At 42.3% G+C, this 25,139-nt stretch overlaps 2 protein-coding genes across 3 annotated transcripts in view; one reads left to right on the forward strand and one right to left on the reverse strand.

Moving 5' to 3' along the window:
• Nucleotides 1–1,430: 1,430 nt before the first annotated feature.
• On the reverse strand, nt 1,431–14,819 carry LOC144599871 (PRELI domain-containing protein 1, mitochondrial-like). Its single transcript, XM_078411139.1, is given in 6 exon segments — nt 1,431–3,381; nt 7,729–7,807; nt 8,726–8,839; nt 10,258–10,480; nt 11,598–11,780; nt 14,741–14,819. Coding segments are annotated over 5 exon segments (648 nt in total). The 5' UTR covers nt 11,690–11,780; nt 14,741–14,819; the 3' UTR covers nt 1,431–3,241.
• Nucleotides 14,820–16,114: 1,295 nt separating this feature from the next.
• rab24 (RAB24, member RAS oncogene family) overlaps nt 16,115–25,139 on the forward strand; it is a 39,205-nt gene continuing 30,180 nt past the window's right edge. Inside the window, exons 1-3 of one of the 2 annotated variants that reach the window (XM_078411626.1) lie at nt 16,115–16,685; nt 18,607–18,708; nt 23,817–24,032. In XM_078411626.1, coding sequence (XP_078267752.1) covers nt 23,916–24,032 — 117 coding nt within the window. In that variant the 5' untranslated portion in view covers nt 16,115–16,685; nt 18,607–18,708; nt 23,817–23,915. Of the gene's footprint in view, nt 16,686–18,606; nt 18,709–18,910; nt 19,127–23,816; nt 24,033–25,139 lie in introns of those variants that run through there. The other variant, XM_078411625.1, reaches the window with a different exon arrangement.

Below are 25,139 nucleotides of genomic sequence, written 5' to 3' on the forward strand. Positions count from 1 at the left end.
ACACCCACGTTTATTCAAACCACCCTCCCCTCTACACTAAACTATGTCCAGGATATGTAGGATTTGGAGTACATGCTCACCATGGGGCTATTACTGGGGTTACTGGCTGTTCGTTTTGCAGTATTTCTTCTCGAATTGCGTGCCTGTTCCTCTCTCTTGCATCCGTTCTTCTTGCCTGTCGTTTCTTCCTCCTGCATTCGTTTGACTTCCTTCTGACTCTCTTCTTGACTTCAGTTGACTTAACTTTTTCACCCAAAAGTAGTGGCCAGTTATACTATTTCTGACCCGTCCTATCTCCCGCCAGATCTTGGAATCTCTTTGTTCAAAAAGATATGTATGAGTTTTCTTCTGATCTGCCTTATGTTCGGGGATACCGGGGATGGCCAGACGGTGTTAATTGGTATTTCGTTGTGAGGTGATGGGTGTTAACTGGTTTCCCATCACCTACCAGGTAGTTTTCTATGGGCTATGGTGCCCCCTCACCGAGATGAACTGTTTAGGTCGGCTTGGGGCATTGTGAGTATGCTGATGTCAGCGCCCCAGTGTCTGGACTCTGACCTGGTTTCGTAGGTTTCTGCATGGCCAATACCCATCCTTTGTTCTGGCCGTGGCTTTGCAGAAACCTAGAGACTGGGTTGTAAGGTTTTTACTTTTTGTGGCTGCTCACGAGGTCCTGCGGCCATTTTAGGACCCACGGATTGTGACATCCTTTGTTAATCTGACCGCAGCCTTTCTCCGCTATCAGCCCCAGTCTCTCGTTTAAAATGTCCAAACTGCAGCTCTTTTGTTTGGTGTTGCTTTCCAAATGAGGGAAAACTTCTCAAATCTTACAACTTGTACCAATGAATCAAGAAAGCCATTAGCTGTTCCAACTTTTCTGCCCTAATTTCATCCAATTAACAAAAAGCAACTGTTGACTGTCAGATGGGGGTCTGTAGAGGCTTTCATTTTTTCATCTAAGGGGATCACAGATGTTTTCATCTACCTGTAAATAATCTCCCTCCAACGTTCAAGGAGCCCAGGATTTTGGTATCCTGGCTGGCATTCAAATGTCTTGAAATGCCTCTAAACGGAACATGGTGACATGCCAAACAGGACATTGCACCTCCTGGCTCTGACAATCCGTGTGGTGTCAACAGCCATGTCAAAACAAGGATTCAAATGCACTTCCTCACAAATAGAAAATTGAAGAAGAGCTTCTGGTCTTGCAAAATAATCCTACAGTGAAGGCCAACAATCTGGTAGCTATCCTAATTAGTTGCTGCACATGTATCGCGTGCTTATGTTAAGCAGGAAACAAAAAAATATCTCTAGGATCTACTCAAATTAAAATGAAAATCCAGAAAACAGGCAACCATTTCTGTGACATGTCAGAAGTTGATTAAATAAAAGCAGCAGGTAAACTTAAGCAAGTGTAATGGAGTTCTGGCCAAGTTGGCTTTATTACAGTTTTTTACAACAGTATCTATTTTTAACAATATAAACATTTTCACAGAATTTACACACACTGTTTCATTTAGCAAATGTGGTTGACAGTACAGTACAGTATTTATCAAGTTTTAAAACCTCGCAGTTGCTGATCACATTGATGGCTAACAAAACAATATAAAAACAGTAAACATAGCTTTGGGATGAGACTTCCAGCGTAGAATTGTTGGGATATTTCAAAAGGAGATGAAAACAAAACAGGCCTCAGGAAATTTGCAAATAACTTCCCCCTCTCCCCATAGTGAGCAGAACATATAGTAATGTTACATCCTGTCCGTCTGAAACTCTAATCCAGTGTGGCCAACTGGACAATGTGCATTTAAATCTCTCAAAATTTGGCAACTCTTATACACTGCCTCAGTGTATCTACTATCTTACACTCTTGTACTTAACTATGGTTGTGTCTAATGTATAGTAAGATTGCTATTGAACTGTATACAACAAAAAAATCACTACCCAAGTACATGTGACAATAAAGCACCATTAATATCAGAAACATAGAGTAAACCTATAATAGTACTCACGAGACAAAATGAGAATGATGTATTTTTAATGAGTAAATGCCACAATTCCTGTTGATTTTTACTCCTGAGTTGCTGGGCACAGCAATCTGATGTGCCTTGAACACATTTTAAAGTTTTTTCTCTCTGATAAAGCACTGAAGTTAGAAGATATTGATGTTGAGTTCATACCACCTATCATCTCGTCCAAGGAAATAAATATTTATGTGGAAACAAAGAGGGAAACCAAAAAGGGTTAGAATTAAATGGAAATAAGTAACTGGTCCCAAAACAAACTGAGGGTACTTCTAGATTATTATTTCCTGACGTTTCTGTGATTGAGTATTATAGACTCTCACCTTGCTCCCATAACCACAATGAATCTAGTGTTTCCTCTGTCACAAAGCTGACCACAATGGACAGATATACGAATAGGGAGGGTTTAGAGGGATATGGTCCAAATGCTAACAAATGGGACCAGTCCAGAAGGCAATTTGGTTAGCATTGGACAAGGTGGGCCAAAGGGTCCACTTCTGTGCTGCCACGCTTTATGTCTAATGGATCACAGCAAAGGTAGTAACCTTGGTGACAAGCTGAAATGCAAGTGCAAATCTTTTGTCGCCCTGAGGAACAGATTAGCTAGTTTCTTGGTAGGGCAGGTCATTGAGGCAGATCTGATCGCATTTTCATTCCTGAGTCGCTAACTTTTCATAAATTCAGTTAAAATGATCTAAAGATCATCCATCGGTTTTGCATAAGATTCACCAAACAGAAACAGGTACTTAAAGAACATGATTTGCATTTCATTGTTTTGCATCACAATATTTTTTGCCTCTTTATCTCACAACCATTCTCCAAAACAATATTTCTTATTCTTCCCTTTCCTTTACACCCAATTCCCACCAGCTTTGAAAACAAAATTCTACAAATCATGTTTGGAAAGCTTGTCCAAGGACCAGACAAAGTGCCTTAATTTAGAATACTTCAAAATATCTTGAACTATCTTTAATTTGAAATGCTGCTGATTTAAAATTACTTAATTGGATTTTTTTTAGATTGCATGATAAATATTTTAAATTGGTAGTATAATGCCTTCCTTAGGATTCATTCTACTAAATCTGTTGGACCGATGGACTAAATTTCTGCAAATATCTCCGTGAAATTACATTGATGGTTGTGTCTGCTCTATATGCCAAACTGCACTGATTGAGCTATGTGTTTTCACACACAATAGAGGGTAAAAAAACAAAGTCTTAAACATATTGCTTTTTTTTCTGTGGTCCTGCTTTGCTGGCGAGATTCTTTGCTTTCTCTGTAGCTGCCAGCGCAGTTTCCTTAGCCTTCTTGGTTGCTTCTTTCGCAGTCTCTCTCAATGTCTTCATTGGTGTTTCACCTGAAGGGGTGGGGAAGGGAAGAGATGGAAAGGAATGGAAAAGATAAATACCGTTAAATGAGGCATTTCCAGAGTCAGGATAACCACTGCGATACTATTCTGCGCTCTAATACATTCTAATCTGATTTTACCAAATACTGTAAAACTCCAATAATTCATTATCTGACATTTCAGAAATACCAACAGTTAAGCATCTGAATAGCAGGCATTCCCTTTCAATCCACTGGGGATTCATTTCCTTCCATCTCATGGGGTCCAATTTCGACACATCCTTCTGACTTAATGTAAAAATCATTACAATATTGTGTAGCATCTAAAGATTCTGAATTAAAAGTATATTGGCATATTAATAAGAATAACCTCTGGGTTTATTTGGGAATAAACCTTGCTAGGTTATTGGAATTTAACTGCATTAAATGATTTTCCAAATTGGATTTAAAACTCAAGACTTTGTTTTCCAATGCTAAATCTGGATGTCACCAATATCTATATACTAAAACTCTCATTTGTTTGTTCCTGAACTACAGCCAAAACGGTACACGATAGCGCGACAAGTTTAGGCCCACCTTACTCACCCGTCGTCCCGTGGTCCTATGGAAGAAGTTTCATTGAAATCAGTGTTATATTTTTAAAGTTACTCACATTTCAAAAAACCATGCATGCACAGTTGGGGCCCCGTTGATCTGGTACTTAGGGAAGATGACAGCCGCATCCGCACGTGCGCAGAACAAACGTGTCCGCGCCTGTGCAGTTGGGGCCCGTTGTTCTCAGGACGGGCAGGACCTGACTCTTGGGGACGGGTTTGCCAGCTCGGAAGCGGCGGGAGAGCCAGGCGTGGTGCCGGGGGAAGCAGCCTTGGCATCGGCCTGGACGTGACCGGCTAACGGCGAGCCTAAGGTGGGCCAAGGGGAAAGGCGGCAGCAGTGGCGGTGAGGCCGAGGCCTGTGCCTGCCCTCGGCTCCCCCGTTCCCCCTCCTCTCCCTGGCCGGCTCAGCGCCTTCCCGACACCACCCAGTGTCCAGCAGCCGTCCGGGCCGGGAGGCGGGGGGGGGAGAGAGTCCAGCGGCATCGACCCGAGGGCCATCCGTGGGAAAGGCGCTGGACTGAACCCCCACACCGGGGCGAGACGGGTCAGGACTCTCCCCCTCCCCCGCTCCACTAATGGCGGCCGCCCGGGCCGGGAGGCGGGTTGCTACGCAACCTCTGTCAGGTGGCGTCTGGGGGGAGGGGAGGGAGGGGGGAAGGGGGGGATAAGGGGGGTTGAGGGGGATGAAGTGAGTGGGGGGAGGGGGAGGAGTGGGGAGGGTGAGGGGGGAGGTGAGGGGAATGGGGAGGGTGAGGGGGGGAGGAAGGGAGAGGGGAGGGAGGGGGGTAGAGGACTCAGAGGGCAAACAGGACTGCAGGAGGGTCCAGGATGTCTATGAGGGCTGCAGAACAGTCTCAAGGGGGAAGGTGTGCAGCCAGGCATCCTTGTTAACATTAGCAAAAGTAGGAAACAGGATGAAATCCTGTAGTGCATATAGGGAGTTAAGTTAAGCAAAAGGTAAAAAGCAGGACCTCAAGTGTAGTAATTTCCAGATGCTATGCGCTATTGAAGGTAGGAAGAAAGGACATGTGAATGTGTGGCTGAGAAGTTGGTGCAGGGGGCAGAGATTCCGATTTTTGGATAATTGGGAGCTCTTCAGGGATAGATCACTTAGGTGACCTACAGTGCATTCAGAAAGTATTCAGACCTTCACCTTTTCCACATTTTGTTAGGTTACAGCCTTATTTTAAAATGGATTCAATTTTTTTTTTAATCATCAATCTACACACAATACCCCAGAATGAAGAAGCGAAAACAGGTGTTTAGAGATTTTTGCAAAGTTATTAAAAAGAAATAACTGAAATATCACATTTACATAAGTATTCAGACCCTTTGATATAACACCCAAAATTGAGCTTAGGTTCATCCTGTTTCCATTGATTATCCTTGAGATGTTTCTACAACTTGATTGGAATCCACCAGTGGTAAATTAAATTAATTGGACATGATTGGGAAAAGCACACACCTGTCTATATAAAGTCCCACAGTTGACAGGGCACGGTAGCGCAGCGGTAGAGTTGCTGCTTTACAGCGAATGCAGCGCCGGAGACTCAGGTTCGATCCTGACTACGGGTGCTGCACTGTAAGGAGTTTGTACGTTCTCCCGGTGACCTGCGTGGGTTTACTCCGAGATCTTCGGTTTCCTCCCACACTCCAAAGACGTACAGGTATGTAGGTTAATTGGCTGGGTAAATGTAAAAATTGTCCCTAGTTGATGTAGGATAGTGTTAATGTGCGGGGATCACTGGGCGGCACGGACTTGGAGGGCCGAAAAGGCCTGTTTCCGGCTGTATGTATATGATATGATATGTCAGAGCAAAAACCAAGCCATGAAGACGAAGGAATTGTCCATAGGCCTCCGAGACAGGATTGTGTCGAGACACAGATCTGGGGAAGGGTATAAAACAATTTCTGCAGCATTGCAGGTCCCGAAGAGCATAGTGGCCTCTGTCATTCTTAAATGGAAGAACTTTGGAACCACCAGGATTCATGGACCTGGCCTCCTGGCCAAACTGAGCAATCAGGGGAGAAGGGCCTTCGTCAGGGAGGTGACCAAGAACCCGTTGGTCACTGAGAGCTCCAGAATTCCTCTGCGAAGATGGGAGAACCTTCCAGAAGTACAACTATATCTGCAGCACTCTACCAATCAGGCCTTTATGGTAGAGTGGTCAGACGGAAGCCACTCCTCAGTAAAAGGCACATGACAGCCCACTTGGAGTTTGCCAAAAGGCACCTAAAGGACTTTCAGACCATGAGAAACAAGATTCTCTGGTCTGATGAAACCAAGATCGAACTCTTTGGTCTGAATGCCAAACGTCACATCTGGATGAAACCAGGCACCGCTCATCACCTGGGCAATACCATACCTACGGTGAAGCATGATGGTGGCAGCATCATGCTGTGGGGATGTTTTTAAGCAGCAGGAACTGGGAGGCTAGTTAGGATCGAGGGAAAGATGAATGGAGCAAAGTACAACGAGATCCTTGATGAAAACCTGCTCCAGAGCGTTCTGGACCTCAGACTAGGGTGGAGGTTCACCTTCCAACAGGACAACGTCCCTAAGCACACAGCCAAAACAACACAGGAGTGGCTTTGTGACAAGTCTGTGAATGTCCTTATCAGTTTAAGGTGAGAGGGGAAGGATTTATTAGGGGCAATGTTTTCACACAGAGGGTGGTGGGTATATGAAACAAGCTGCCAAATGATGTAGTTGAGGCATTTTGACAATATTTAAAATACATTTGGACAGGTACATGGGTTTAGTTGGCAAATGGAACCAGCTTAGATAGGGCACCTTGTTCTGCATGGACGAGTTGGGCCGAAGGGTCCGTTTCCACGCTGTACGATTCTATGAGTGCAGCAAAGCCTCACTACATTGATTCCTTGGATAGCTGTCCATTACAAGGAGAGAATGAATACGCTAGAGCTCTGTTCTTTAGGGCCGAACAGGGTAGAGATAGGAAGATGCCTCCCTTGGCTGAGGCATCTAGAATTAGGAGGGGGTCATGATTTCAAAATAGGATGGAAACCAATTAGCATTGAAATGAGCAATTTCTTTACTCTGGACAGTGAATCTTTGAGATTCTCTACCTCAGAAGGCTTTACAATGTGCAAGAAGAAGCCGGCAACCATTTTGTGACCTGTTTCTTTTGTAAATACTTAAACTCTTTCATTTGCAGTCCACAGTCTCATTCAAAACAGAGATCAATAAAATTTTGGATATTGAAGAAATCAAGGGATGAGATGATAGGGCAAAAATAAATCACACTGACATAGAAGTTCTTGTTGACTAACACATGAGGCTCAAGGCCAAATGGCCTGCTTTTGTTGAAACAAGGAACTGCAGATGTTGGTTAATATACAATGGGACACAAAGTGCTGGAGTAACTCAGCAGGTCCGGCAGCATCTTTGGAGTACATGGATAAATGATGTTTCAGGTTGAGACCCTTTTTCATACCTGCTTCTGTTTCATTGGCAATAGCCCTGATCTTGTTAAAATGAATGGTATCTTCATTTAAAAATTGTCTAGCATGTGGAAGTGTAATAGTTCTTTAACATTATTTAACCTAGTCCAAATAGATGTCATTTCCATTTCCAATCCTGTTTCCATACGTTCCGTTACTGCTTGTTAGGTATCCATAAATGTGATCTATCCTGTTCCATTGGTATGATTATTAAATAATTTGAGATTGGCATTACATTGGCTCAGCAATGCTTATGATGCCAGGAAGCGATGGATGCATATCATTTACAGACATACCGTGCATTCATGCCAGAATGTATTCAAAACCTTTCATAGTTTTAGTTATGCTGTTCTTAAAACTGGCAAGGCCGCATTCCTGAAAGAAATAATAGAGATGAAGCACAATTACACTCTAGCATATAGGACAGCATGTTAGTACATAATCTATCACTTGATGGATACTTCACCCAAGCAAAGCAAACTATTCAGCACAACTCCAACGCCTACCAATTTCTACAGATGCAGCTTAGCAAGCATCCTTCCCAGATGCAGCATACCTTGCTATGGCACCTGCTCTACCTGAGACTGCAAGAAATTGCAGAGTTGTGTACGCAGCCCAGTATATCACACAATTCAGCCTCCTCCCATCGACTCCATCTGCACTTCATGCTGCCTCAGGAAAGTGACCAACATTAAGGACCACTCACACCCCTGTCATTCTCTCTTATGATCTCTTCCATCAAGAAGAAGATAGAAAAGCTTGAAACTCATTACCACCGGATTCAAGAACAGCTCTTTCCTTGCTGTTAAGTGCACTTTCTCTGTAACTATAACACGCTCTTCTGCATTCTGATTTGTTTTCTCTTTTACACTACCTTGATACACTCATGTATGGTGATTTGCCTGTATAGCACAAAAAACTAAGTTTTTCACCGCAGCTTTTACACACACGACAATAATAACAAAGCAAAACTAAACCAAAGCATTTTATGCAAGGGGCATGGTTTATCCATCAACCTTTGTTACTTTACACCAACATAAATATTCCACAGTTACTGCAGACAAGTCAAATGGCCAAAAGTATTCAATTCATTTGACTGCCAAATGAAAAATTACACAAGGATGGTCAAATATGTTGGAGTCTTAAACCAGCAAACTATATGTACAAAACACGGGTCTTATAACACTGATCTCAAATTACCTCACACTTCACTTATGGTTGTAATGCATTTAAAAGGATAACACACGATAATGACTCTCAAGATGAAACGGAAACTGAAATATACACACTGACCTGAATAGTTAGTGAGAAGCCATAAAAGTTTGAAGAAATCCAGGCTTCACGTTTAATTTGAGTCCAGTTCATATTCTCAGGATGTAATCTATATACACAACACTCCTGTACAACCTGATTAAAACCAAAAACAGAGGCATTAATGGCAAAGGCCTTAACAATTCCATAATTTTTCACTTGACCCTTTTCCACTTGTACTGCACTTCATTAAATCTAAATTGCACTGGATTCAACATCGTTGACAAGAATATTGTCTTCAATGGTGGTATAGAACACGGCCAAAGATCCAAAAGAAATTTTGTCTTCTTTTGAATAAAAGATTTGACATTTCAAATAATCTTTTCCAGACTCTATTAAATGTTGATGTCTATCACTGCCTACCATCCAAATGCATGTTATCATAATCCCAGGATTGCTGCCTCTTTCTTTACTCGTACATCCATCTTTCTTCAGTCACCTTGTTAACCAATTGCTGAATCAGCTATGGTTCAGTAAATCAAATGTGCAGTCCACCGTAACCTTTTGTCCAAAATATTTTTAAATTTAAACTTACGTCAATGCTGTCATTCGAAATCCTTCAATTACCAGAGACAGTTTCCCTTATTTTTCATGTATATTTTGAGGATAGCTTCCACTTTTTTCCACATGAATATCAACCTCCAAAATCCCTGCGCTCCTCCACATTATTCAAACCTCCCTCCATTCTAAAGCATAATTTGCATCATTAAAGTTATATCTTCTCAGGCAGTCCATCAGGATTGAGGATGACTTCCATTTTAGTTTTGTGGGTTCAAATGAGGTTAACATGAGAAATGCAGATCGTATCATGGATGGGGCAGGTGGTGGACGACAAGGCAGGCAGGTGAGTCATCGTTGGAGATTGGAGGTGGTCCATTCCATCCACTGCTTTGGCAGGGCCTCTGTTTACTCTCAATGCACGGAGAGATTCCCAATACTAACCTAAATACTCCTCGTCCACTTTGAGACTCCCGGGAATCAATGTCTGCCTGGTAATCTCTTCCCACACTTACAATTACCACAAGAGCAAATGTGCTCATTAATCAAGTCAAGTCAAGTCAAGTCAATTTTATTTGTATAGCACATTTAAAAACAACCCACGTTGACCAAAGTGCTGTACATCTGATTAGGTACTAAGGAAAAAAAAAAAGAAACATACAGTAGCACGCAAACAGTTCAAGAATTGGCCCAGCTACTTGGAAAGCATGTAAAGTGCAGATAACTGTAACTAGATATCACTGTAACTTGGCGTGCCACAAAGTACAGAGCTTTCAAAGCCTGAGGCAGACACTTCTCACACAAGCTCCTGGCACTTCAGGAGGGGTCTTAAATAAGGGAATGATTTTTTTTCTAATCTTGGAATTGCACTGTTTCCACCTACTGATGCTGGAACCAAAATGCAAGAGGGTATGTAAAATGTCTATTGTCACACATGCCATTGAGAAGCATTTGCTCAGGAAAGCCATAGGAAGAGGATAAATCTAAAAACATAAAAATCAGATGCCATGACATACCATAAGCCGTGAATGATTGATGTTCCAGGTAAATGTAGTCAGAGTCTTGTGTTTTAAATCAACTACTGAATCTTCTAGAACGAAGGCTGATTGGGCAACATTAATGGGAAATAATCTCTTTGCCCACCAAAGGACTATGCTTGTTTTCGTGAGTAGTCGTCGGGAAATCACCCTGTCAGGTGTTACTTCACGGTGGATGATATCCTCTGTAAGTACATGTTTGCTGGGGGGTGTAGAAATACTGAAATATTAAATTCTTTGACTTCAGTTTTAGTTTGTCAATCAGAATGCTTTCATCTAGAAAATATTCAAACTTAAAATGCAAGAATACCAGTTATAATTTTATTTTAAACCTACAGCATTGGGCAACATTTCCGCCATAAAATAGAGTCCACGCCATACAATATGAAACAGGCATACCAGTCGCCCTCCGAGTAAAAAATAGGAAAAAATTAACTGGTCATTCATTTACATTTTTAACTGTAGAATTCCAAAGATGCAAAAAATATGTAGCATCTGCCCAAATGATTGTAGTAATAATTCATATGTAATTAATTCACTTTTGCATGTGGCATTACTGTGCAAGTATTCACATAACATCATCGTTACGTGAAAATTATGTTGTAGGATGGAATCCTTTATGCATAGAGAATTAAGTGAATAGTAACACTGCCTTTCACAAACAGAAAATAAGAAATCTGAAAAAACACCATCTCCATGATATATATTTTTGTTTTCTCATACAAGTCACCCCAAAGGGCTTGCCAATTGGATTAATTCAGATCCTGGAGTATAAAAGTTATCAGACGTTACAATAGCATAGCCACATTAGATTCATGCCTAAGGTTCCAAAGATGCAAAGTGTGTGGCAAGTATTCTAACCTAGTGCTAGTTGATTCTCATAATTCAAATGAATAAACAAATTCTAGAAACTGGTGTTTACAGTGTGATCTCCCTTCCATTGGAAAATCCCAATGTAGATTGGGTGACCATTCAGCTGAGTGCCTGCCTTCAGTCCTCAACGACAACCCCAAGTTTCCAGGTGCCTGCCCACTCTCACTCTAACTGTTTTCATTATTTATCAACTGGGTGAACTGGTTAGTCTATTGTTCATCCCCATGACAACTCTAGCCTCACCCCAGTAGGTATTCCCTTTGTCCTACCCATCCCTTCGTCATCCTCTGCATTTTTAAACCAATTTATTTCCTCTTTCTTTTCTTCGAAACAGTTAACTGTTTCTCTTTCCACAGATGCTGCCTGCCTTGCTCAGTGTTTCCAGCATTTCCTGTTATTATTTCAGATTCCCAGCACCTGCAGATCTTTTGAAAAGTTGAATTCACCTGTATGGGTTTGGATAGCGCTGCCAGAAAGCAGCAAATACTTGGTCCCATGAATTCTTCAGGTCATTCAGACACAAGTAGTACTTCACCATTGCTCTCAGAAGATACGAATAAATCAATAAAAGTAGAACTTGGTGCCTTGGTCAAGTAGGCAGAGATTATCATTCCTTGATATGAGATGCCCTAGATTGTTTGCAAACAAAGTGAAGTATTAGTTTAATGCCCTGACCAGATTAACAGCAATACTACTATATTATGTAGTCTCAATTTCAACTCCACATGACGACTATTTTCTTCTTGATACCAAATGTCTCCTCTCCACATCTAACCATACACAAAAGGTACACATTCACGACCTGAATTCGATTTTTCTTTGCAGTTGGCACATGATGCGCAATTGCAGGAATATTATAGGAAGGACATTCAAGTTATGAAAAGAGTACAGATGATTCACGTGATCAATAAGAATGAAGTTACGATGCCAACACATCACCAGACACACCAAACACATCACATTTATGGGCCGCTTAATGGCACAGCAGTAGAGTTGTTGCCTTACAGCGCCAGACACCCAGGTTTGATCCTGACTATGGGTGCTGTCTCTCTGGAGTTTGTCCGTTCTCCCTGTAACCGCTTGGGTTTTGCCCGGGTGCTCTGGTTTCCTCCCACATTCCAATGATGTTCAGGTTTGTAGGTTAATTGGCTTCGATTAAAATTGTAAATTGTCTCTAATGTGTAGGATAGCACTGATGTACAGAGATCGCTGGCCGGTGTGTACTCAGGGGGCGAAATCCCTAAATCTCTATATCTCTAAATTAAACCAGAATTCTGATAACATTTAATTTGCACTTCCAAAAATGTAAGTTTCAGGTTCTCTCAGTTTTTTTTGCCAAACATGATTAGTTTAGTTCAGAGATACAGTATGGAAACAAGCCCTTCGGCCCAACAAATCCAAGCTGTCCATCGATCACTCATTCAGGCACTGGTTCTACACACTCCTTACACACTAGGGGCAATTTACAGAGGCCAATTAACCTACAAACCCGCATGTGTCTGGGAAGTGGGAGGAAACCCATGCGGTCACAGATAGCACCTAAGGTCAGAATCAAACAGTGAAGCAGCAGCTCCACCAGCTGCGCCACTATGCCGCCATTCTTTTGAAAACATCCTATCCTTACTCAAAGTGGTTTTCATGGAACCTCACCCAGTTATTTCCACTCCTCTTTGCTGATACTTCCCCAAATTTGCTTTAAAATAAAAACAATGATGCACCCAAAGAACCTGCTGGATTGCCCAGTCATTCAGTAATTGTGGTGCCAGATATCAGTCAAATTTTGAATTTGAGCCGTGACGCAATGTTTTGGCATTATCATTCCCTGAACAACTACCAACTGGTTATCAAAAATTACAGCAAATTTTTGATCAGTTGTGCATGTGTGCTGAGGAATGGCTCATAGGGTTTAATGCAGGTAAGTACAAGATGTTGCATTTTGGGAATTCAAACCAGGGCAGGACATTCACAGCGAATGGTGTGTTGTGCTCTGCTCTACAACAATCCCTGGGGAATGTTGTAGAGCAGTTATCTAAGTGAACAAGTACATAGTTCCCCAAAAGTGGCACCATGGGTTGATAGGGTAGTAAAGACTTCTGATACAATGGGCTTCATCAGTCCGAGTTGAATACAGAGGTTGGGAAATTATGTTACAGTTGTACAAAATGTTGGTGAGGCTATATTTGGAAAAGTGTGTTCAGTTTTGGTCACCCTGCTATAGGGAGGATGTCATTATGCTTGAAAGAGCACAGATGAAATTTATGAGGATGTTGCCAGGATTGAGGGGCTGAGCTATATTCAGAATTAAAGGGCACTCTTTTTTTCAAGGAGGTGAGGAGAAACTTCTTTAGTCAAAGGATAGTTAATCTATGTAACACAGTGCCACAGAGGCCTGTGGAGGCCAAGTCAGTGGATACTTTTAAGGCAGAGATAGACAAATTCTTCATTAGAACAGGTGTCAAGGGTTATGGGGAGAAGGCAGGAAAATGGGATTAGGAGGCAGAGATCAGCCATGATTGACTGGCGGAGTGGACTCGATGGGCCGAATGGCCTAATTCTACTCTTATAACTTGTGAACTATGGGGAGAGGCTGGGCAGGCTAGGACTGCATTCCTTGGAGCACAGGTGGCTGAGGGATGATCAGGTATATAAAATCATGTGAAGGATAGGGTGAATGCACTCATTCTTTTACCCCAGATAGGGGGAATCAACAAACCAATGGATATAGTTTTAAAGTATAAAAATAATGCACTTCAGATGCTAGTTTACAAAAAAAGATACAAAATGCTGAGATAACTCCATGGCAGCACTCCTGGAGAACATAGATAAGTGATGTTTTGGGTTGGGACCTGTCTGAAAAGGCATCCATACCCGAAACGTCACCTATCCATGTTCACCAGGGATGCTAGACACAAAATGCTGGAGTAAATCAGCGGGACAGGCAGCATCTCTAGAGAGAAGGAATGGGTGACGTTTCGAGCCGAGACCCTTCAGACTGAACCAGGGATGCTTCCTGACCCACTGAGTTACTCCAGTATTTTGTGTCTTTTTGAGGTTAAAGGTGTGAGGGGTAGATTTAATAGGAACCAGAGGGTCAACTTTTTTCACTCAGAGGGTGGTAGGTGTATGGAACGAGCTGCCAGAGGGAGTAGGTGAGGCAGGTACAATAACAGCATTTAAAAGACTCTTGGATGCTGTAGATGGATCATGTTGGCTGGTGTGCGCAAGTTGGGCCGAAGAGTGGCTGTTTTGACATTGTTAGACTCAATTAGATGGAACAGCTGGATCGGAATGGACGAGTTGGGCCGAAGAACCTATTTCCGTGCTGTATCACTCTATGTCTCTAACAGCCGTTGCCATCAGATTGTTCTTTTCACAGGTCACCGTGAGCTCAGACCCTGCAACCTCCAAGCGGGCGGCGGGCGGGAGGACCCAGCGACCTCCTGGCGGTTATCCTGGGCACGGACCCACGGTCGCAGTCAGTCTCCTCTCGCCTGGTTGTGTCTCCCGGCCGCCAAGGTCCACGACCGCAGTTCAACGGCGGCTCGCTGCTTGCCCGTGCCGAGTGCTGCTCCGACCCGGAAACCCTCACCTCTTTCATGTCCTTTTCCCCACTGGAGCCACCCTTCATCACAGCATCTCCCCGTCCTCCGCCATCTTCAGCATCTCTGCCCTCCCACAGCAACCCTTCCGCGTCCGGGACAAAGGGCAAAGCTAGCGCAGGCGCCGTGGAGGACCTTTGCTGGAGCAGCAGAATCATGAACTCTTCACCAGGGGGAAGTTTGCTAATCTGAGCAAAACTACGATCAAGTTAAACCTACTCAATACAGCAGATAACCGAGAGGCAAAAGAAAATGAGAAACTTTTCTCACTAGGGAGTGAAAAAGTCAAAGGCATCCTTAAAGATTGACAAATCCTCCAGACCTGCGCTCTTGTGTTCCTAATAGGATGGTTGGAGAGATAATAGTGGTTGGAATCTCCAAAACTCCTTAAATTCTGAAAACATATGGATAGCAAAACAACCTTGATTGCGGCATCAAGGGATATGGAAAGAAGGCAGACACGGGTTACTGATTGTGGATGATCAGCTGGCTCGAAGGGCAATAATGGCCTCCCCCTGCACCTATTTTCTATGTTTAACTAAGTTGTAAATTAAAAACGAATAAATCCCATCAACATAAAAAGTTTAGAAATGTTTAGCAGCAGGGATATATCAAAAGGGATATTGCAAGAACTGTATATGGAAGATGGGCACCAAATGCTGGAGTAACTCAGCAGGTCAGGCAGCTTATCTGGAGAAAAATAGGTGACGTTTCAGGTCAAGACCCTTCTTCAGACCCTATTTCGACCCCCAGACCCTACGTCACCAATTTCTTTTCTCCAGAGATGTTGCCTGACGCTCGTGAGTTACGCCAGCATTTTGTAAATTATCTTTGGTGTAAACCAGCATCTGCAGTTCCTTCCTACTCACGTGGCATGGATGCATGTGATACTGAAAGACATCCATCGGAACTCTTCCTGTCTTGACTAATACCTGATTCACACATATAGAGTTGACAGATTTATCTCAAATCAATTTCATCTTTGTCTTTCATAAAATTAAATGACAATCAAGCAATTTCTGATATTGAGCATGTTAAGTTGAGTTTATTGTCATCCTCAAGAACAGCGAGATATAGGTACAATGGACATCCTGTTTGCAGTAGCATCACAGTCGTAGACTCAACATAAAACATAAATTATACAAATTCTTCAAGACAGTAAAAAGAAAAAGTGCCAGAAAACAGGACATTTTTGCAATACTAGTCCATGGTAGTACAGGCGATCTATGATTCAATGGTACTTTATTGCATACAGTTCAGTACAAATCTTACTATACATAAGCACAATCATACTTAAGTATGTGTGTAAGAATAGTAGATTACACTGAGGCAGTAAACAAACGTCACCAAGTTTCCAACACTCTTGTTTGTACCTGTCAAGATTAGAGTTGTTAAAAGTGATAGAGACTCAACTTGGCCATCTAGGCCTGTAGTCCTGGTGTGTCAGCAGTGGTTGTAGTTGCAGAGGTCAGCCTGACCAGGTGAATTTGTCGTTGTCCTCCACCGCTGCTTTGCCACTCCGTGCTGCTGCAGGGCACAGTTAATTCGCGTGCTCGGCCACTTGCATAGGCGCCCGATCTATTTGAGTTCCAGGAAGCCACTGGGTTTCTACTGGCCCACACCACCAAGACCTCGATCCAGACACGTAGACCAGCAAATTTGTTTTCCCCTTGCCTCACAAGGCCACCGCTCAGCCTCCCTGCAAGAGGCACCTCCTGCAGCTGACTTTGAAACGCATGCCGTGTCTCCGGGGGCAGGGGAAGTAAGCCCCCAGTCTGCTCACAGCAACAACATCACTCAGAGCCCTGTGACCAATGTAGGATTAGGATTGTATAGATCAGTTCAGGAACTAGATGAATGTAGGAAAGTAGCTCTGGCTGAACCTAGGGATGTACAATTTCAGGCTTCTTTGCCTCCTGAGGGATGAACAATATGGTAAGTGCAGTAGGTTCCATTATTTGTTCTTTCAAATTATCATAATTGCTTTCATTTCAAATTACAACTATAACTTCATTTGGACTTTACCTCAGCCCTAACCTTTTTTTGTAGAGCAGCTAATAACAAAATATTCTGAAGTAAAATACTAATTATAACACTGCGAATGTATTATACTCATCCCTAGAACACCTGGATAAGGAGGACACCTACGTCAGACTCCTATTCGTTGACTCAGTTCTGCTTTCAATACAATTATGCCATCCACGCTCATCTCCAAACTCGTGGAACTTAGGGTCAGCACTCCCCTTTGCAACTTTGACCAATAAACCATAATCAGCAAGGATGGGTGACAAATCATCCTCTACAATAATTCTCAACACTGTGTTCTCAGCCCCTCACTGTACTCCTTATACACTCATGACAATAGACAATAGACAATAGGTGCAGGAGTAGGCCATTCAGCCCTTCGAGCCAGCACCGCCATTCAATGCGATCATGGCTGATCACTCTCAATCAGTACCCCGTTCCTGCCTTCTCCCCATACCCCCTCACTCCGCTATCCTTAAGAGCTCTATCCAGCTCTCTCTTGAAAGCATCCAACGAACTGGCCTCCACTGCCTTCTGAGGCAGAGAATTCCACACCTTCACCACTCTCTGACTGAAAAAGTTCTTCCTCATCTCCGTTCTAAATGGCCTACCCCTGTGCAACCAGATACCAATTTTTACCAATCCAATTCAATCTACAAGTTCGCATACGACATGACCCTAGTGGGCCAGACATCAAATTGATGGGCTAATTTCATGAAGCGCCAAAGGTGCAATTCATGGAATGGAGAAAATTGACTGAAAACTGTAATTTTAAGAAATGTGACCTGAGCGTGAACATTTGTAAAGAAAACAATATGTTTTTACAAGAAGCTCGTTAACTATGGTGGTGTAGCTTTATTAGCTATTGAATTGAATTGATTCCAAGATAATAAACCAAATTTAGCTTCACGAGATGGAGTACAGGAAAGCGATTGAGGGCCTCGTAAACCTGGTGCCAAGACAACAACCTCTCCCACAATGTCAGCAAGACAAAGGAGATTGTGATTAACTTCAGGAGCAAAGTAGTACACACGCTCACATACACTGACAACATTGCAAGTGGCAAGTGAAATATTTATCGTTATAGTCAGAGTTTGAGTTCCTCAGTCTGATAGAAACAAAAAATTCCATTCATAAAATGAATAGCAGCAATTAATGTCAAAGTAGAATTTGCATATTCATTCATTATTCTGCAGTAAGAAAAATGCACATGGCTTTGAAAATCCTTGCATAGGTTATTATCAATTGGTTGTTTCTGCTCTGTGTTAGACTGTGATATAAAGGCTAGAACCGTACATGTACAAGCAGAAATAGGTAGAAATAACGAGTTTGCAATCATATGTTTAAAAACAAGTATATTTACACTAAACTAATCTCAGTTCGCTGGACATGATCCATCTCCTTCCATTCTCTGTGCCTTTCTAAAAACCTCATACTTCACTAACATATCTGCCTTCACCTGGCAGCACATTTCATGCACTTACCCATTGTGTAAAACATTTGCCCCACACATCCACTGTAAACATTGCCCCTTTTACTTTAAAACGATATCCTCTAATATCTCTTCCTCCATATCAGAAACCCTTTTCATTTCACTGCCAGCCTATGTTACTTATTTTACCCATCTGCCACCTCCTCCTTCACCTGTATCCACCTATCACTTGCGAGGATCGACACTAGAGTAACTCAGCAGGGAGAAACGTAGAAAATAAGTGCAGGGGGAGGCCATTTGGCCCTTCGAGCCAGCACCGCCATTTATTGTGATCATGGCTGATCATCCACAATCAGTAACCCGTGCCTGCCTTCTTCCCATATCCCTTGATTCCGCAAGGTCAGGCAGCATCTCTGGAGAAAATGAATAGGTGACGTTTCGGATGGAGACCCTTCTTCGGGCTGAGGGTCAGGGGAGACGGAAACGAGACATATTTAGAAGGTACATGGAACAAATGAATGAATGAGATTTTGCTCAAGATTCCCGCATTGCACTTCCTTGTTACTCTCACTCAACCGTTCCCGCCCAAGTGACGTCAGCTCCATAGCCCCTCCCCCGTCGCTCGGACCTCAGCCCCGCCCACCCAGGAAACCGCGCCCGCGGGTGGCCGTGGCCCCGCCCCCCTGCCCGGGCTTCCGCCCACGGGTCGCGTCGCCCCGCCCCGCCCTGCGCGAGGAGCCGCCGCCGCCGGCTGCAGTCAGTCAGTCCGTCTGTTGTGTGGGAAGCGGAGGTGGAGCGGGGATTATCTACTGCTAGCTGGTACTGATTCTGACCTGGGCATTATTGCTCCGTCCTGCTGCAGCTCCTTATCGTCTCCAGCGTTCAGCCCAGCCTCGGCCTGCGCTGCGGCGAAGCCCAGGTGAGAGTTACTCTCAGTAGGTGGCTTGTGTTGTTGGTTCATCAGCCAGGAGCCGGTGGGCCCTGCCAGTGTGGGGCAGAGGTGGCAGTGCTCCAGCGACGAGGCATTTTTACATGTCAGTAAAACTGCGTGCTGGGCTCTCGGGTCATCACCTCACTGCCAAGGATCACCTTTCTGCAGGGGGCAGGATAGCCTAGACTGGCCCACCGGCCATGGCCCAATCTCATAATTCATGTATGGAGTCGCTGCATGACAGTCGGTTGAGAACCCTAACTCTTGTCGATGCACTTCGAATGTACTCAAATAATTCCACCTGGAATAAGGTCAATCAGCAATTAGTTGGGAAGTCTTCAGTGTTTCTTTAAATCTGCACAAGGATACAGCTGGGGAGTCGCACAGTTCCTTGTGATAGAAGTTTATTTCCTACTATAAGAAAAATCCAGCAATCCGCATAAATACTTTACAGTGGTATTGAACACGAAGTTGATGCTGATTCAAGTAAACAAATAATAAGTAGATTAGTAAGAGATGGATTAAATATAAACTTGGAATGAGTGTGGGAATTACAGATCTCGTGAGTCTTAATAACTGAAGATATGGACACTAGTGGTGGAACTGAACCCTTAGAGTTTTAGAGCTGGAAGTGATTGTTGGGAATGGTTGAAATTACAGGAAATGAAAGTGAGAAGTGTAAACATTAAGCTTCTGTGCACCTACCTATAACAATGGCAACTCTGCTCAAGTTTACAAAACCTGTCATAGAATTATAAGGCAAGAAAACAGGCCCTTTATCCCAACTTGCTCATGATGACCAAGATGCCCCATCTACACTAGTTCCACCTGCTTGCCTTTCTTATTCATTTACCTGTCCAAATGTCTTTTAAATGTTATTATAGTATCTGACTCGCCTACCACCTATGGCAGCTCATTCCATATATCCACCACCCGTGTGGAAACGGTTGCCTCTCAAATTCCTATTAAATCTTTCCCCCTCACCTTCTTTGAAGAACTGGAGGGGGACTGAATGAGAAGCCTGCCATAGTTAGCAAGTTTAGTTTAGAGATAGTGTGGAAACAGACCCTTGTATGGGATGATTTTTTTTTTGAAGGAGGGGCAAAGGCAACAAGAGTTTTGAATGATTTTGTTTGTAAAGAGCTGAATAAAGGAGTTCTGTGCTGGAATAATCCACTTTAAAGGTCACAGGCAATGGATGTGTATTTCAGCAGGAGTCAAGGCAGGGACAAATACCAGAATGGAAAGATTTATGGAGGATTAATTAATATAGGTTTGGTAGGTTATAAAGCATTTTGTATTATAAACAAATGTGAATATGATTTTTTTGGATTCATCACTTGTAACTCTTGTACCTACAAAGGATACAAGTAATGAACTTTGGTAGAGAAAATATTTTTGTAGAGGAAAAAGAAATTGGAGATGGTGTGGTAGTTAGTATGAACAGGGGCTAACGTTTTGAGGATGATGGCATATTTGAAGAAGGGAACAATAATGGAGGGAGAACTATCCATGAGCATATGAAATTGGATAGATAGCAGTTTAGTGGGGATTCCTGTGATATTCCTATTAGTTCCGCTTCCACAGAAAGCTTGTTGGAGACGAGGTGTGGTGCATCGGTGAGAAAAATTACACAACATGTTTCTCCATTTGACAGAGGTTTTCACTGATTTTTGTCTACTTTTTAGGTGTGTTGATTTGCATCATGATTTGCATTCTGTTGTGAGGCAAAGGTAAGATGGAAACAAAATTTCAATGGCCAGCTGAATTTGTGAATGGTGCTCCTGTCTTGCCAGGTAGATTGAGTTAATAGTTGTAATTTATCAAAAAAGGCGACATTTAATAGTTGGTTCTACAGCCTGCATTTCTCTCTGAATTGTCACAATCTGAAGATCATGCCCATTGTGCTTTGAGAAGGACTGAATCCATACTGCATTTTGGGGAGCAGCTCTGTCCACGTGACAGGTAGTTCAGGAAGATCCTTGCAGTGGAGGGCAGGGAGACTCCTCTATAGTTACCAGAGTCAAACTTGTCTTCTTTCTTGAAGTTGGTTGCAATTATAGCATCTTTGTCGTCCCCTGGTGTATCCTCCTCTTCTTAGATGCGGGCAAAGAAATTGTGGATTTGTGACTGATGCTCTTACTGATGTTTCCAACTGAAGCCAGGTGATTCTTTGCGTGCTGATCCCTGAAATGCATCTGCTATCATTTATTACAATTGCTCTACTCTTTTAAATCTTTATTTCAACAGCAGAATTTCTTACTCTAATACCCTAATTCCCATTATTCTGTATACTGTGGACGGCTTGATAGTAATCATGTAGAGTCTTTTCACTGACTGAACGGCATGCAACATGAAAGCTTTTCACCATAGCTCACTACACGTGACAATATTAAACTAAATTGTTACACCTGTGTGGAAGGGTGTATTTGGCAAGGAAGTAGCAGGGAAGACTAACCAATGGAGTCCTTCTGACAAAATACTTGAAGCCTGGTCTTATCATAATCAACATCCTGTTTCAGAAGGGATTGCCGGAGGGGATTTCAAGTATACTCTCGTAATTTTTGTCCGATTTAATGTAGGTGCTTGACCACCAGTTGCCAGAAAACCAGTGGTGGACCTGTAGTACTTGATTGAGTATGGTATCAAGGAACCTGGGAAAACCAGAGTTATTAGGCATGAGGAGGAAAACACAAAGTAAGATCGTTATAATTGTGGGAGTTCAATCATCCAAGCCGCAGAACACAAATAGAGCTGTGTCTTGGTCCCATCAGCGTTCAGCTGCTACTTCAGTGACTGAGGTCAGAAGTGACAATATTTACACGATGCACAATGTTCAGTCCGTTTGCATCCCCACAGTAAATAAAATAGTCCATGTGTACAAATAGCAAAACCTGGAATACATCTGCGTATGCACTGATAAGTGGCAAGTAACATTCAAACACGCCAATTATGTCATCTATAACGAGAGTTTCTGACCACCTACCCTTGATATTCAATGGCATTACTACTGTGCCCTACGACCAACATTCAGGGGACACTATTGACCATAAACTCAACTGGATACACATACTGCTACAAAAGCAGGTGTATGCCTGGGTGCCCCACGACAAGTGACTCATTTTATGACAAACAAATATCCACAATCAAATAGGAAATCAAGAATATAACAGATGGCTAGGTACTTGTCGGAATGTTGCTGTTCTAGCAACTCTCAAGAAGTTCAGCACCATTCAAGACACAGTAGCTGAATGAATGGCTATCCTGTTGATCACCCAAAGCATTCATCCACAGCAATGATGAATTGTGGCTGTTGTAAATATCATCTGAAAATGCATTGCAATTCCTTACCTAGGTTATTATGACAACAGATTCCAAATCTGCACCTTCTCTCACCGGGAAGGACAAGGGCAGAGGGTGTATGGGAACACTACCACCTATAAGCTCCCCTCTAAATTTTACACCATCTTGACTTGGACGTATTTTATAGTTCTCTTATCACTATGCCTAAATCCTGGATTTGACAGAAATGCTGAGGGAGTATTTTATTCAGAAGAGTTGCTGTTCAGAAACATGATTCCAGTTAGCAACATATAGATCTCAAAAAAGTGAATGAGAATGATCCAGGGGGCAGTGGGGATTCAAAATTAGTTGAGACTTTAATGTGGGAGTTTCTGGCCAGGTGGCAGAGCAAAGTAGCAGTGGGTAAGCTTGAAAGGGCACCCATTGGTTCATTGAAAAGTACAGCAACCAATAAGTGAAGGTATAACAGAGCAGCCATTTAGGGGGAGGCTGTATTCTGAGATGAAGTGCTGTGTCGAGGGGAAGTATTGTGGCTTTGACTTGAGAGCCTTTGGTGACAAGGCTGAGTAGAGGGTAACGGCAAGGTAAGGTCATTTATTAAGTAATCTTTCTTGGTCTTAGTGCAGTATGGATGCTGCTCCTGCAGGGTGGGGGAAGTTCGTGAAACTTCCAGTGTCGCTAAACCTGTGGCAAGTGACTGATCCTCCGACTGACAGAGGGGACTGGAACTGGAGCTGCAGCTGGATGAGTTTGGAATCATCCAGGAGTATGAGAGCGTCATAGATACGAGTTGTAGTGAGATTGCCACACCCAAGATGTACCAGTATTGTAGCTAAAAGATGGCTGAGAGAGATGAGCTGCATATTATTAAAAAAATAATGTAGTTAGCATTGTTTTGGCTCTTTTCATCTTGGATTTTAGGTTCAAGGGTTTGCAGTGGCTATTGCATAGGTTTTACAGTTAATGATTTTTGGATAAGAGGTAATGTTAGATTGAGGAAAAATGTGTTGAACTATTAACGGTACTCTAAATTCTTTAATGAGTTAGGCTATATTTTGTATGAACATACATTCTTATCAAACCTGCTCTTTTTCTCGCTGGTAATTTTTTATTTGTAGAAAGAAAGAACTGATGTTGAAGGAACATGGTTAAAATCAAGAACAGTTTCCTGTGAGAGTATAATAGTACTTCCCCTCTTCGGAACAGACTTAATTAATCTGTATTTGCATTGCAGAATTAGAGCATGATAGAAAGACAGTGAAGGCAACTGGAGACAATTGTAAATGTTAGCACTTGGTGTTCACCTGTCTGCAGCATTCTTTCATATGCCCATAAAGATGGTTCTAATTTAACTTTTCCATTTCGTTCTTTTTAGGTGAAGCCATTCTTGTGGACGACAACATTGCTGTTGTGAATGGTGAAAATAAAGCTCTCCTATTATACCTAACACACTGCAGGCAGCAGAGGTCACAGCATGAGTGGACAGCGGGTTGATGTGAAGGTGGTAATGCTAGGAAAAGAGTTTGTAGGAAAGACCAGTCTGGTGGAGAGATATGTTCACAATCGCTTTCTCAATGGTCCTTATCAGAATGTGAGTATGTCTCTAACTAATGTTTTTTCCGGCATTGCTTAATAGAGTAACATACCACTGAGCATGTATTATTTGATTGATGGTCCCATTCAAAATATTTAGCTGATAAGGCCAAATAGTTCCCAGTGTGTGTCTATTTGGCATTTAAAGTTAAATAGAAGGGCCATTGGAAAATACAAAGTACAAAATCAGTTATACAAAAGATATTGTAATGGGATTTATAAATTTTAGAAGTACAAGTACAGGAGCATTTCAGTAACAAAGATGCCATTGCTATAATTTGATGTAGATTTAATAGATTTCCATCTTGTTCCCTTCTGCGTTAGCTTAATAGAGAATTGAAGTATTTGTGTTTTTTACGTTAGTTAAAATAAGATATCTTGAGCTTTAAATACTCCTAAAATAATGCATGCAGTAAATTATTGGTGTCGATCAGCTTGTCTACTATTACAGTGAAGACTTTGCTACTCATCCGTGATAATCTGATTGCAATTCCAAGGATAAATTAAAAGAACAGATGGAGATATGGTCACAAACTGAGTAATATCGTATGCATTTAATCACATTATCTGTTTATGCTTCCTTAATCAGCCACTTAAGTAGGAGTACATTTAGGAGATAAATGGGCATATTTCTATGCAGATATGTTACAGTAAAGTTATTGAGGTTAACATTAATCTTTCATTCTAATAGAATATCATCCCTGGTATCAAATAATGTAAATGGAAATCCCAAAATTGGGGTTAACTGTGGTAATTTTTCCTCGTGAAGTGAGAAAAGCAATAGGCCCCCACTAACAGTGGAGAAACTGTTCAAACAGCCTATTCTAGGTTGGCCTTGATTTAGGCACTGTTTCCACATTCATTTTGTTAGAGGGGAAATTTTAATAGTGTTCTTTCCAAATATTAATATATTCAGATAGGTTTATTAGTTTTAACTGCTTGCTAAGTAAAATATTGGGCTTTAGGTGGCTTTTTGGCTTGTTTTGTGGGCTGATTGTAATGGGGCCACTCCATACACAGACTTTGTCACAGAATGGCTTTTATCAGGATTTTACTGTGACTTCTAGGGTTGGCTTCTCCCAACAAAATTCCCATTGAGCTTCTG

Source organism: Rhinoraja longicauda, chromosome 14, assembly GCF_053455715.1.
Source record: "Rhinoraja longicauda isolate Sanriku21f chromosome 14, sRhiLon1.1, whole genome shotgun sequence".
In the NCBI taxonomy this organism is placed as follows: Eukaryota; Metazoa; Chordata; class Chondrichthyes; order Rajiformes; family Arhynchobatidae; genus Rhinoraja; species Rhinoraja longicauda.